The sequence below is a fragment of the Accipiter gentilis genome, chromosome 10 (assembly GCF_929443795.1).
Source record: "Accipiter gentilis chromosome 10, bAccGen1.1, whole genome shotgun sequence".
NCBI lineage: Eukaryota > Metazoa > Chordata > Aves > Accipitriformes > Accipitridae > Astur > Astur gentilis.
The window spans coordinates 12,259,113-12,270,591 of NC_064889.1; the positions used below are offsets into that span (position 1 = coordinate 12,259,113).

The 11,479-nt window shown below is 37.7% G+C and overlaps 1 protein-coding gene across 6 annotated transcripts in view; it reads left to right on the plus strand.

The window, feature by feature from the left end:
* The window catches only part of ATOSA (atos homolog A), a 48,845-nt gene extending 37,366 nt beyond the window's left edge, over positions 1–11,479 (plus strand). For all 6 annotated transcript variants that reach the window (XM_049811502.1, XM_049811503.1, XM_049811504.1 and 3 more), the window contains 6 exons: positions 521–600; positions 1,400–1,508; positions 2,358–2,516; positions 4,420–4,488; positions 5,336–5,535; positions 10,879–11,479. In XM_049811502.1, the coding sequence (XP_049667459.1) occupies positions 521–600; positions 1,400–1,508; positions 2,358–2,516; positions 4,420–4,488; positions 5,336–5,535; positions 10,879–11,032 (771 nt within the window). In that variant the 3' untranslated portion in view covers positions 11,033–11,479. The remainder of the gene's footprint in view (positions 1–520; positions 601–1,399; positions 1,509–2,357; positions 2,517–4,419; positions 4,489–5,335; positions 5,536–10,878) is intronic.

Sequence of the window (11,479 nt, forward strand, 5' to 3'; positions counted from 1 at the left end):
TATATTCTTCAGCAATCAGAGATGTCATTGAATGACTAAGTGATAAAGAGCTGCGGTGATAAGACAGAAAGACATTGGGGAAGTGTTACAGTTCTTGGTAGGTTGTTGGGAGTTGGAAACAAAAAGGCAGTCCCAATTAAAACTACTGAAGTAGTGATGTTCTGTAATCAACACATGATAGGTTTTAGTCTTCAGTGCTTGTAAAGGCTGTCATATTTTCATGAAACTTGGATGGGAACTGTTACAGCCTGTTTATTAGTAATGTCCTGTACCATTCCAAAGAGACATCAGCCTCTTGAATGAGTCTTTAAGTACTTCCTGTTAATCAGAATTTATAGTCTTGTAATTAATAATTTTAGAATTTTCTTCACTAAGTTTAGAATGTATAGGAATTACTCTCTTCTGCTCTGTTTTTATAATTTTGTAATGTCATGAAAATTCTTGGCAAACGTGCTTACTTGGCAAAATTGTCCTTACTAGAGGTGCCGTTTTCAAATTAACATCTTCTTTCCCTCTTGAGGTTCCTCAAAGAAAAACACAGTCTGGATGCTTTGATCTGGACTCATCACTGTTGCAGTTAAAGTGTCTGTCTGCAAGAAGGTATGTTTTATTTACCCCCCCAAAATTAAGAATTTCTGGGGAGATATAATGTATATACGTACCTGTATGCAACAACAAAGCGTGTTAGCAAAGATAAAAAATGGGTGCCTTTCAAAAGAATCCTGACTTTGAAATACGGCTTGGCAGCCGAGTTACCCCAGGGATCTCCGGGTTAGCACAGCTCTAGGGCATAACCATGGTACAAGAGCTGCTGCCGGGACGAGCTCTGTCCTGTGTAGGGGTAGGTTTGCTGTAAGATACACTTGAATTTTCAGGCAGAAAAGATAGTAATTGTTAAGTCTTCTTCAAATCAGTGTTATTTTTGTGTTACGTTTTGGTTTTAGTGTTGAACTGGTTAAACATTTTGCCTTAACTTGTTCAGAGAACTTATCTTTTAAAAGGGATCGACCATGACCTTTTACACATTAATACACGTAACGTAAACAGCTTTTATTATGGTAGTTTGCTGTTAGAAACTTCAGGATATGAGGCAAAAATATCTGCATACAAGAGAAAATAATCTGATAATTTGGTGCCTGCTAACAGAGTTAATGAACAACCTAAATTTTTATTGTCTCTATCCCTTGTAGTGTAAACCTTGTGAAGGTATTTTTACAGTTAACTAGAAAATGTTTTGCTAAAGTATTAACAGGCAATGTTCAACTGTTACTTCTTTAGGACAACATTTTGTAAAACAGTAAGTAAATTATTCTTTCTAGAGCTGTTTATACCCAGAAGACAAAAGCAAATGTGTTTATCCTTTATATTTATTCTGTCTTTTTTTTTTTTTTTTCAATAGCCCACAACAATGTATAAACAGAGACAGTGATCCAGAGAGCCATGGGAAACCATTTCTAAGTTCTAGTGCCCCACCTGTAACAAGTCTTAGCCTTCTGGGAAACTTTGAGGTATTGCATATTCTCTAGAATTCTTGTGGTATTTTTAGTATCCTTCTTTTAAAAGCGCATTACTGTGAATAATTCCAGCCTGATTACAATGTAAAAGTTCATAATTAAATTGAATAAACTTTGTTTTCATTTCCAGCTGTAAAGGCACATATTTTATGCCCCAGCCATCATCTCTTTCAGAGATTCAGATACAATGAGTTGCTTATAACCTTTATTTCCCACTATGGTCAAGTTGGGAGGTGCTCTGTTGACTTAAATGAGATTTAACAATCGGTAATTGCTCATGTTTTTAATGAGCATCCCTAGAAAAAGGGATGTACATTTTCACTCTTAAAGTCTACTTAATATGTCACAAAAGCTGTGTTAAATCAGTGTTAAAACAGAACATATTTGAAGTGTAGCCTCCAGCTTTTCACTTCATGTAGCATATCAGTTATCAACAACTAACAGCTAATGCGTTAATGGGTTGTATCATACTCCAAATTTGCGAGATATAGAATGACTATGTTGAGGAAAGTTACAGATTTTAGATTATTATTTTTTTTTTCAGATAGTATATGTCAAGGAAAATCACGCATAGATCCTGCTGCAAAAAAATTCTCTGTGGGCTTTTGCACCAGTTTCAGTAGGATGAAGACTGGATTTGGATGATGCTTTCTCTTAAACCACTGTCATCTTGCTGAACATTCTGTTGTTCTTTGTAATTTTTGCCTCAGTGTTGATTTTTGGCAGGTCACCTTATGAAAGACCCAAGTTCTTACATACACTTGTTTCCTTGTTTGCTGCTTAGTTTTGCTGTATTTTATTTGAGGCGTTCCCAACCTAAACTGTATGTGTTTTGTTTTTCAGGAATCTGTCCTGAATTTTCGCTTAGACCCGCTTGGCATCGTGGAGGGTTTCACAGCAGAAGTGGGAGCAAGTGGAGTCTTTTGTCCCACGCACATGACTCTGCCAGTTGAAGTGTCATTCTACAGCGTTTCAGATGATAATGCACCCTCTCCTTACATGGTAAGTGTGTGGCTGGATTTATTTGAAATAAATTCTGATAGGTGGAGGTGAAGAACAAAAGGTTGGTGAGCAGAGGGTTCAGGAAATGGGGATCTGCAGGGACCTGGGTTATTTTCAACTGCTTACGATGGAGTTCTCCTGTCCCTTCTTCCTTTCCCTAACTAGTGCTTTTCCTCCCATTGCTCTGCCCCACCATCCAACTGCTCTCATCTTAGGATATTGAACATATTTGTCTCCCTCCACACTGGAGTGATCAACCCCCTCCCCGTCTCTTTTTATCCATCTAACTTAAAATAGGGAGTGACGCAATAGCTGGACTTAATGGGATACATATTGTTGTCCCAACAAGCAGCTGCCCTGGGCAACTAACCGCTCTGCCAGCAAGTGGCTTAGGTGCAGGCCAACCTACAACTGCTGATGGCAACCTTAGGCTCAGAAGTTATTCAGCCCTTTCTTTTAAAGCAAATATTGTCTGAGCTAGCATGACACGCGGCACTCTCTCAAGCTGCATGGTTTGCTGATGTTTGCACTGACACGGTATTTGTGTTCTTGGTATCTGTCTGCTAATTCTGTTGCATGTTTCTACAATAACAGCATGCGTTTTGGATTCTAAAGTGCTTCCTTGTAAAAAGCAAAAGATGTCTTGTATACTAGCACTGAATCAGACAGCTAGATATGTTCTGAATGCCTGGGTTACAGATCTAATTACCTGGGTGACAGATCCGATTTTTAAAGGTTTTCATTTGTGTCTGTCTAAAATATGGTAAATAATCTGTTTAAACATGTGAGTAAAGCATTGAACATCTGATTATCCCAATATTTAGATTTTAAATTCATAGCACTTACCGTATTTCTGACCTTCTGGTTTTAAAAGTATTCAGAAAACGAAATGATTTTGCAAGTTAAGTTTGAATAATAGAGTTTAAACTTGTGTTTGTCTTCTCTTAACCACTGCAAAGAAGTATCTATTGTTTTGCTTTCATCTTTCTAGATTATTTCACATGATTTTCCAGGAGGTGAAGGGATTCTGATGTTCCTCAAATGGTTAAAGTAGCATTGCTTATTTTCCTAGCTGGGGTTCATTGTTTCAGGCTTTTCCACATGCTCCAAACATGCTATTATGGCTGAGTCTCCCAGGATTAATGCAACGTTTCTGTAGTGCCTCCGTCATCAGAAACATTGTTTCTGTTTGTATAGCTAGTTTCTCTGCTCTGAGGTCTTTCTGTTGTTGTTGTTTGGTTGTTTGTTTGGCTGTTTGGTTGTTGGGTTTTGGGTTTTTTTGTGTGAAGCCCAGCGCAGTGGGGTACAACAGTTGTGTGCTGCAGGTCAATCAAAGGCGTGCCCTGGGGCAGTACCCTAAGGGCGGCCTCAGTGGCGTTAGGGTGCCGTGTGGGACACTGGGGTGCTCTCTAGATAACAGCTGGTACAAAAGCAGATGTCGTGGTTGCTAAAGTTTGGATTAGAATGGAAGATTAAGTGCATCTGCTGCCTCTGAAAAGCAGGTATTAGTTCTGTGAGATTTGAAGTAGTATTGGTGCGATTGTAGGTGATACGAAAATGGAAAGGAGGAGGCAAAACTTCCATATTAACTTGCAAGCCATTTTGAAAAGAAAGCTCTCTTTCGCCATAGCTCCCTGACTGCTAGTTTGAAGATGTGGAAACTACTTGGATCTTGTTTCAAGAGGAGAGCGAGCCCCTTATTGCACAGCTTTTAATGATCTGCCAAAGTATCTGTAAGGCCCCTGCTGTTGATTTTTAACTGCATCTTAAATGCGTTGCCTACTCTGTTTTTAGTTTTTATACGTTACTGATTGTTTTTCAAATAAATACAATTACATAAATAGCACATTTTGATTTGTTTATATCTCTCCCTGTGAACTAAATGTGTGTTGTCTTTTTCTAGGGTGTAATTACTTTAGAGTCCCTTGGTAAAAGGGGTTATCGGGTACCGCCTTCAGGAACAATACAAGTGGTACGTACTCAGCAGATACGGGTGCCTTGAGACCGCTAATACCAAGAAAGTCACACAGAGGAGATGAGGTTATTGGAGATGAGCATGAAGCTAGTGGTGGAAATGTGCATCTCTGTAGGTACTCTAGTTCAAAGTAGAAATCTGTGTGTAATTCGTTGGACAAAAAAGACTCCCAACCTTTGAACCCATCTGTGCTGTGAAGAGACTTAAAATCAGTTACTGAAGATTCAGAATAGTTGGGGACATGGTGGCTTTGAAGAAGTAACAGAGAAGTAATTAGGCTACAGTCCAAATGCTGAAATCCTTCTAAAGGCATTAAGATTAAATACTCAGTTGTTTCTAAATTTTGTAAAATTTTAACACCACCTATTTTTTGTAATAAAATCAGAAAGTAAATCACAGCCATTGCTTAGAACCAATGATCTGCCTCTTTAAGAACCCAGTCCAGGGTAACACAGTGGCAATTTCAGGTTTAAAAGCGAAGCCCACCACTGTGCTTCCTGTGAGCATATTGTATCTAGAAAACAGCGTAGACAAAAAGCTGACAGGAAAAATAAGCAAAACCAGGGATGCAGATTATCAAAGTAACAGTAGTCATATAGTAGTGTTTCATTCAGATTAGGTTGTGTTTAGTATTATATTTAAAAATGGGAATTGCTAGTAGCTGAAGTGTTGAAATACAGAAAAACTGCACAATGTTTTTACAGAAAATGTGCCGGTGCCATACAGAAACAAGTGCATAGAGGATGGTGACTAATTTGACACGTGGAGGTTTTTTGGGTTTGTTTGTTTGTTTTTAAATTTGTCATCTCTAAAGAATATTGTATCGAACTGTTTGTCTTTTCAGACCTTATTTAACCCTAACAAAACTGTGGTGAAGATGTTTGTGGTGATCTATGACTTGAGAGAAATGCCAGCTAATCATCAAACATTCCTACGGCAAAGAACTTTTTCTGTTCCTGTGAGACGAGAAATCAAGAGAACTCTCAATAAAGAAAATAGTCAACAGACTGAAGAAAGGCTACTACGCTACCTCATACATCTGAGGTAAGCTCCTCAAAGTTAAAAAAAAAACCCAACAAATCAAAACACAGCAAAACAAACAAAAAAACCCAACCCAAAATGAAACAAACAAAACCACAAAAAACAAGTACCTGCCAAAATTTATCTCATGATTTCTTTCCCAGGCAGCATTGCGCTATGCAGACTTATTTTAAAAAAAGAATGCTTTTAACTTGGTCTTTAAGCTAGACAGTAGAGGAAGAAGAGCTAATACCTAATTTGGATTCTGCTTGGGAGAAATAAAGTTAAAATATAAAGCTCTTTCTTGGCATTCAAGTATTTTGTATAGCCTTGTAAAGCTTAATTCTTTTCTTAGCAAGAGAGATTTAGTTCTGGCTGGGTCAATGTACTTTTTTTGAGGTTATGGGAAATAGTGAGTGTGGATGTTACATGGGCAGAAGCCAAAACTAAGGATCCATGTGTCCTACACATGTGCCTCTTCACCAGAATAGCTTATAATGTGAAAAGCATTCTGAGTTACTCCTAAAAATACAGTCTTTAGTGCTAAAAATGTAAATACCTGTTTCATGGTGCAGTACCACTGATAATGCCTTTCACTTTATGAAATATTCACACAATCTTCTTTAAATGATTTACAAAGCACTGCCTGAAACCAGATATTGTGCTGCTGCTCTCGGGATGTTCTGGAGACTGCAGTTTGAAACAAAGGAGGAATGATAGATATACTCTGTCCTTCTGCAGTTTGTGGACTTTTGCCTGCATTATTGTAGTAAATAAACCACATACGTCCAGATCCAGTGCTTTCATTGCAGCACTTGGAAACCCAACAGCGGCTGACATTCTGAAGTGAGCAAGGAGAACAAAATCAAATCTCTTAACAGTTTTCTGTTTAACTTCTTGTAGAATTCCTTCTGGTACATATTTTCCCTATTTAGCAGCATTGATTTCTACCCAGCAGACTTTTGAAACACAACTTTGTCTAGGGCAGTGATTCCAGGTTAAGTTTTCCGGTTAAATGAAAGTTGACAATCATAAAAAAATGTGTGTTCGTTTACTGGAGTGTGAAAACAGCATCACGATGAGGCTGTTGAATTGTGTTTTCATTCTGAATTTTAGCCTAGATTGAAATTCGTCCTTTCACGCAGTACTAACTTGCTATGTCTAACTTAACTGCCTTCTAAAAATCTTCTGGGGTAAATTCTGAAAAAGAGTGTGTAGCGCAAATAAAAAGCTCTATTCACTTGTCATGTTGATATGATGCAGAGGAGCTGGGGACAGGTGTCAGCTGCAGAGGTGGGCAAAAATCTGTGGCCAGCTGGGTCTGGTGTACAGGCATGAAGAGTAGTAGACTTGTGTCCCCTTTCAGTTTCTGCTTTAATGTAGTTTGTAAATTTGTTGTAGACAGACCCAATAATTACTTACATGTGAAGGCAAGCCTGCTTGCTTCTCTGTCGTCTTTTATAGTTAGAAGTCTTCTTTCATGAGCTTCCTATTTCTGATACCTGCTGAGAGACAGAAACGTAGCAGTTCTGATGCTACTAGTTTGAAATACCTGTACAATTTAGCTCAGCTTTCAGACCTTTGGTAGGGATCAACTCATGGATTTATAATGTGCGATTGGAAATACATCCATTTCTGGCTGGAAATAACAAACTGATAATTACGATGCTCAGCTGCTTACTTTGGAAAGTGAATAGCTGCAGAGTTGCCAGAAGTTTTTTGCTTCAGACATTAACCCAAACAGCAGGTCCTTTCTCATATTGGAAGAACCGCAAAAGTCCTTGAAATATTACAGTAGTTTATGTTGATCTGTTTTGTGGTTTATTATACAGAGTACTTCAGATTTTACAAAAGACTTGTCAATCTTGTAGCCTTCTTTACTAAAGATGGATTTTAATTAGGAGAGCTTCAAAGTCTTAGTAATATGTTAATTCATATGTAAGTTGGTTTTAAGACTTCATTTTTAAATGCAGCAATGTTTCCTCAAACCCTTTTTACTGAAAACTTATATACAAACCTAAAAAATTTGAAGTATTAAGATTTTTTTTGTTGTTGTTACTCAAGTTGGCTTACAACAGCCTTTCAGTTTTAATTGCAGTAGTTGTTGAAAACAGGCCTCTTAAGCTTACATGTTGAAATTTTGCTCAAAAAACCCAAATGAAGTCACTACCAGTAAGATGTATTGTGGTCGCATCTGCTTGCAAGGCCTTAATCACAGTTGTCAACACTCACATAATGACAGCTTCTTTTCAAGTGGTAATTCAGCAAAAATGCTTGCATAGGTCTGGAACTTAACATTGGCGGCTAGATTTTCTACAACACTCTTTTAAAGTGTCAGATTTGTTGTGTATGCAGCTTCTGCATGCAGTTTTTATGTTTGAGATACTGTTCAATATGCCATTAGACTGTATTTGGTACCCACAGCTACAGTATTGAGATAGAAAATGTAGCTTGCACGGACAGCAGAGCTTTATTCACTGCAAGAAAATCAAGAGCTGCACATGCAGTTTAAGTGATTTCTTGAAGATGCTTTGGGGATAAATTTTTTGTTACATGTGAAGCAATGATTTTTGCATTGTAATTAATCTACATGAGCAAAAGAGCTGTGAGTCCAGCTCTGTTCACGCCTTGTTTCTGCCTAGTGTTGTGAGGGTGACGACTATCGATGGTTTCTAGGTCACATTCTGGCACCCCTATAAAAGGCAATTAAACAGTTAACCTGCCCACAGCTCAGCATTTTTCAAGTTTTTAAAGCTTGGGCAACAGCTTTAGTTACTGACATATTGCCTCTTTTAATTGCATGGAGCACAACTGTTGTTGCTTAACAGCTAAACAGGGATTGTTACTGAAGGCTAGGTGGAGGGTAAGTTTGAAACTGGTTGTTAAAAGTAGTGATTCCTCAAGGTGTTGAGACACTTTTTTTTTTTTAAATTTTCCTAATCTGGCATGTGATACGTTTACTGGTGGAAGCTGAAGATACCTATTACTGATTTACTAGTTGCTTTTTGATCTTTCTGATCTCAGCATTTTTCCTGATCTAGAAATTTGTATCCTTGTCCTAATGATTTAACTTACAGATTTTATAGCTTGTGTTGTGTAGTCTTTTCTACTTGCAAAACATTATATAGGGGTTTTGTGCTTGTATTTTTAATTTCTTCAGTAATGTTTATCACTTTCTTTCCTCTGCCAGACTTTCTAGCTTATCTGATATTTGTGCGTTTAAGCCTTCCTGTATTTGTCTATTGTTACTGTTCTTAGGACACCATCTGTCAGATACCTCTGTTGTGTTTTTCTTGATTCCTTTACACAAAACTACTGGAGCTGCCACAGCTCTGGAGCCAGTCCCATGCTGGCTGCTTCCATCACCACCCCACAAAGGTGTATGTAATGGTTGTCTCTTGATTATTCCAGTGCATTTGCATGTATGAAAAGCAACATTTCTAAATTCCAATTACTATGATAAACATTTCTCAGAGAAAAAAATTAGGTGATGGAAGCTGAGATGAGAAGAATCTCCTGAATGCTGTTGCTGTATCCCACTCATCCTTCTTCAATCTTTGTGAAATATGCTCAGAAAAGCCGTGTTCCAGGGAAGCATTATTTACTGAGCAAAGGGAGTCTTGCAGGATTCTCACTAATAGAAAATAGTAAGCTTGAGAAGTTTAAAAATAGACCTTGCTAATTATTTTCTGATAGTTCCATGTGTAAAATGGGAATTGAGCTCTACTTTATGATGGTGCTTTAATAACTAGATCTATCTATTCTATATGAATTAACTTAAATCATACTTTTGCTGCAAAAGATCTTTCAATAAAATTTTTCATTTTAAAATGTCTTATGAGCTACCTGCTGAATTAACTGTTTGTGGTGTTCAGTTTGTGTGTCACCTCTCTCACTCTTCCTTCTTACGCTCTCCTCCAGAGTCTTCTCTTAAAATAGAATCTTCTCCCCTTTGCCTACCCAGTAAAGGGCTTTCACACTGACAGCACTGAGCAAATAAATAGTGATGGATGGAAGCTCTGTGGGAGCCAGTAGGAGCATTCTGCTGGACCCTGCCACATTTAATGCCCTTGACAGCTGTATCTAGGAGAGCAGAATTTTCCTTTGTCTGGCTGTGGGGATGACTACAAGCTATTCTGCATCACCTGTCTGAACGAAATGGTGGCACAGAATCCCTTTCTACAACCTGCCTGCCCCAGATGATGAAACTGTGATGGATCTTCTGTTGTCTTTCTCTCACCTCTCAGAATTTCAGTCTGATTATGGCTAGGTTTATTCTAGAGATACTACTTTCACTTCAGGGGGTTCAGTGCGAATGCTTATTAAAAATCTCTGCAAATTGTAATACATGTGATAATAACAGTGTGCACTGCTCTCAGCATTTGTAATGGTATCATTCTGTCATTACAATAGCAATAGCTTTCTGTTTCTATTTCTGTTACAGTAGCAATAGCTTTTCTCCCTTACCATGGCGTAGCAATAGTGACGTTAAGTTCAATTGCCATAAAGAAATGCTCCTTAGGCTCTCCTGCCTTTACTGGTCGAGGGAAGGAAATTAAGAAGCTCTGCCAGATGAAGACTATAGAATACAGTTCTCTGAAATGCAGATCTCGTCTCTCAATATATAGTTGTTAAATCTCAGAGGAAGTGGAACTGGCACATTCCTGGCAGGTTTGGAGGACCTGAATTAGGCTGTTCAGCTGCAGCATAAAAGATAAATGGGCACAGGAATTGGCTGCTGTTTACTTTGGTGATTGGGCCAGTGAACTATAGTGTCTTTGAAGTAGCTCTGTATTCTGTGCAAAAAACTTCTGTCTGCCTGCAGAGATCGCCATGCCTACTGCTTCTCGAGTTGGACTTAAATTTGGTGTGTGGTATAAAGCAGTAATAAACTTCTTGCTGGTATGTTCATAAAGAGAGCAATGAAATCTGTATGATAGCTAGCGCTGAAATATGTATTTGATACCTGTATATGCCTTTGTTGATATTTGAACCTTCCTTTTTGTGTGTGCTTAGGCCACCCATTGGGCATTTTCAGGAGTGCTCACTGAAGAGCACTTTTTGCCTTTCTAGATTGCTGAGAACTTTAATCTCCGACGTGCATAATTGCAGTGCGAACTTCAAATATTTCATGCCACTTTCAAAGCTGTGCAGTACCTGGGCAATTAGGAACAGAAGCTTTAAATGCTGAAGGAAACAAAGTAGATTGAAATGGTTAGGTTATTCTTTCTCCTTTCATTTTAACTGACTAATTTTGTATGTTCAAATGTTTTTAGGCCTTAATCTCTTAAAGGAGCAGATTTAATTCAATAATATTTAAAGATCAATCTTTTGTTTTAGATAATACAGATACTTGTATCTTTTCAGGTTCCAGAGTTCTAAATCTGGAAAGATCTACCTCCACAGAGATGTAAGGCTTCTATTCTCTCGGAAATCCATGGAAGTTGATAGCGGCGCTGCATATGAACTGAAATCTTACACTGAATCTCCAACAAATCCTCAGTTTTCACCAAGATGCTAGCAAACAATGGCAAACTAAAGTATTCGTTTTACTGTTGATTACTCCTTACAAACAAAGATTGGTAGAGATGACAGTATGAAGTTAAGTCTGTAAAGGAATGAAAATAGCGCTCGAGAGAGAAGGTTCTTATGTGATCCTGGACCAGTTTTTAAAAGGTTTCTGGAATGAGCTTTGTGTATTCCAAGTAGACTGGAAACATACTTAAATCTAATCTTTTTGTACTGTTTAAAACCACTTCATTGGATGTGTTGCAATAGCAAATTCCCAAGTTAGTTTAGTGTTTACACTTTTTATTTTATTTTTCAGTTATTTAATATTTAATGTTTCATTTAATACTCAAGTGATGTTTGTCTTTAGTGTTCTAATGTAGCATAAATCCTATGTAAAATCATACTATGTATTTTTGGCATTAATATTGAAATCTGAAATATATACAGATGTCTTTAA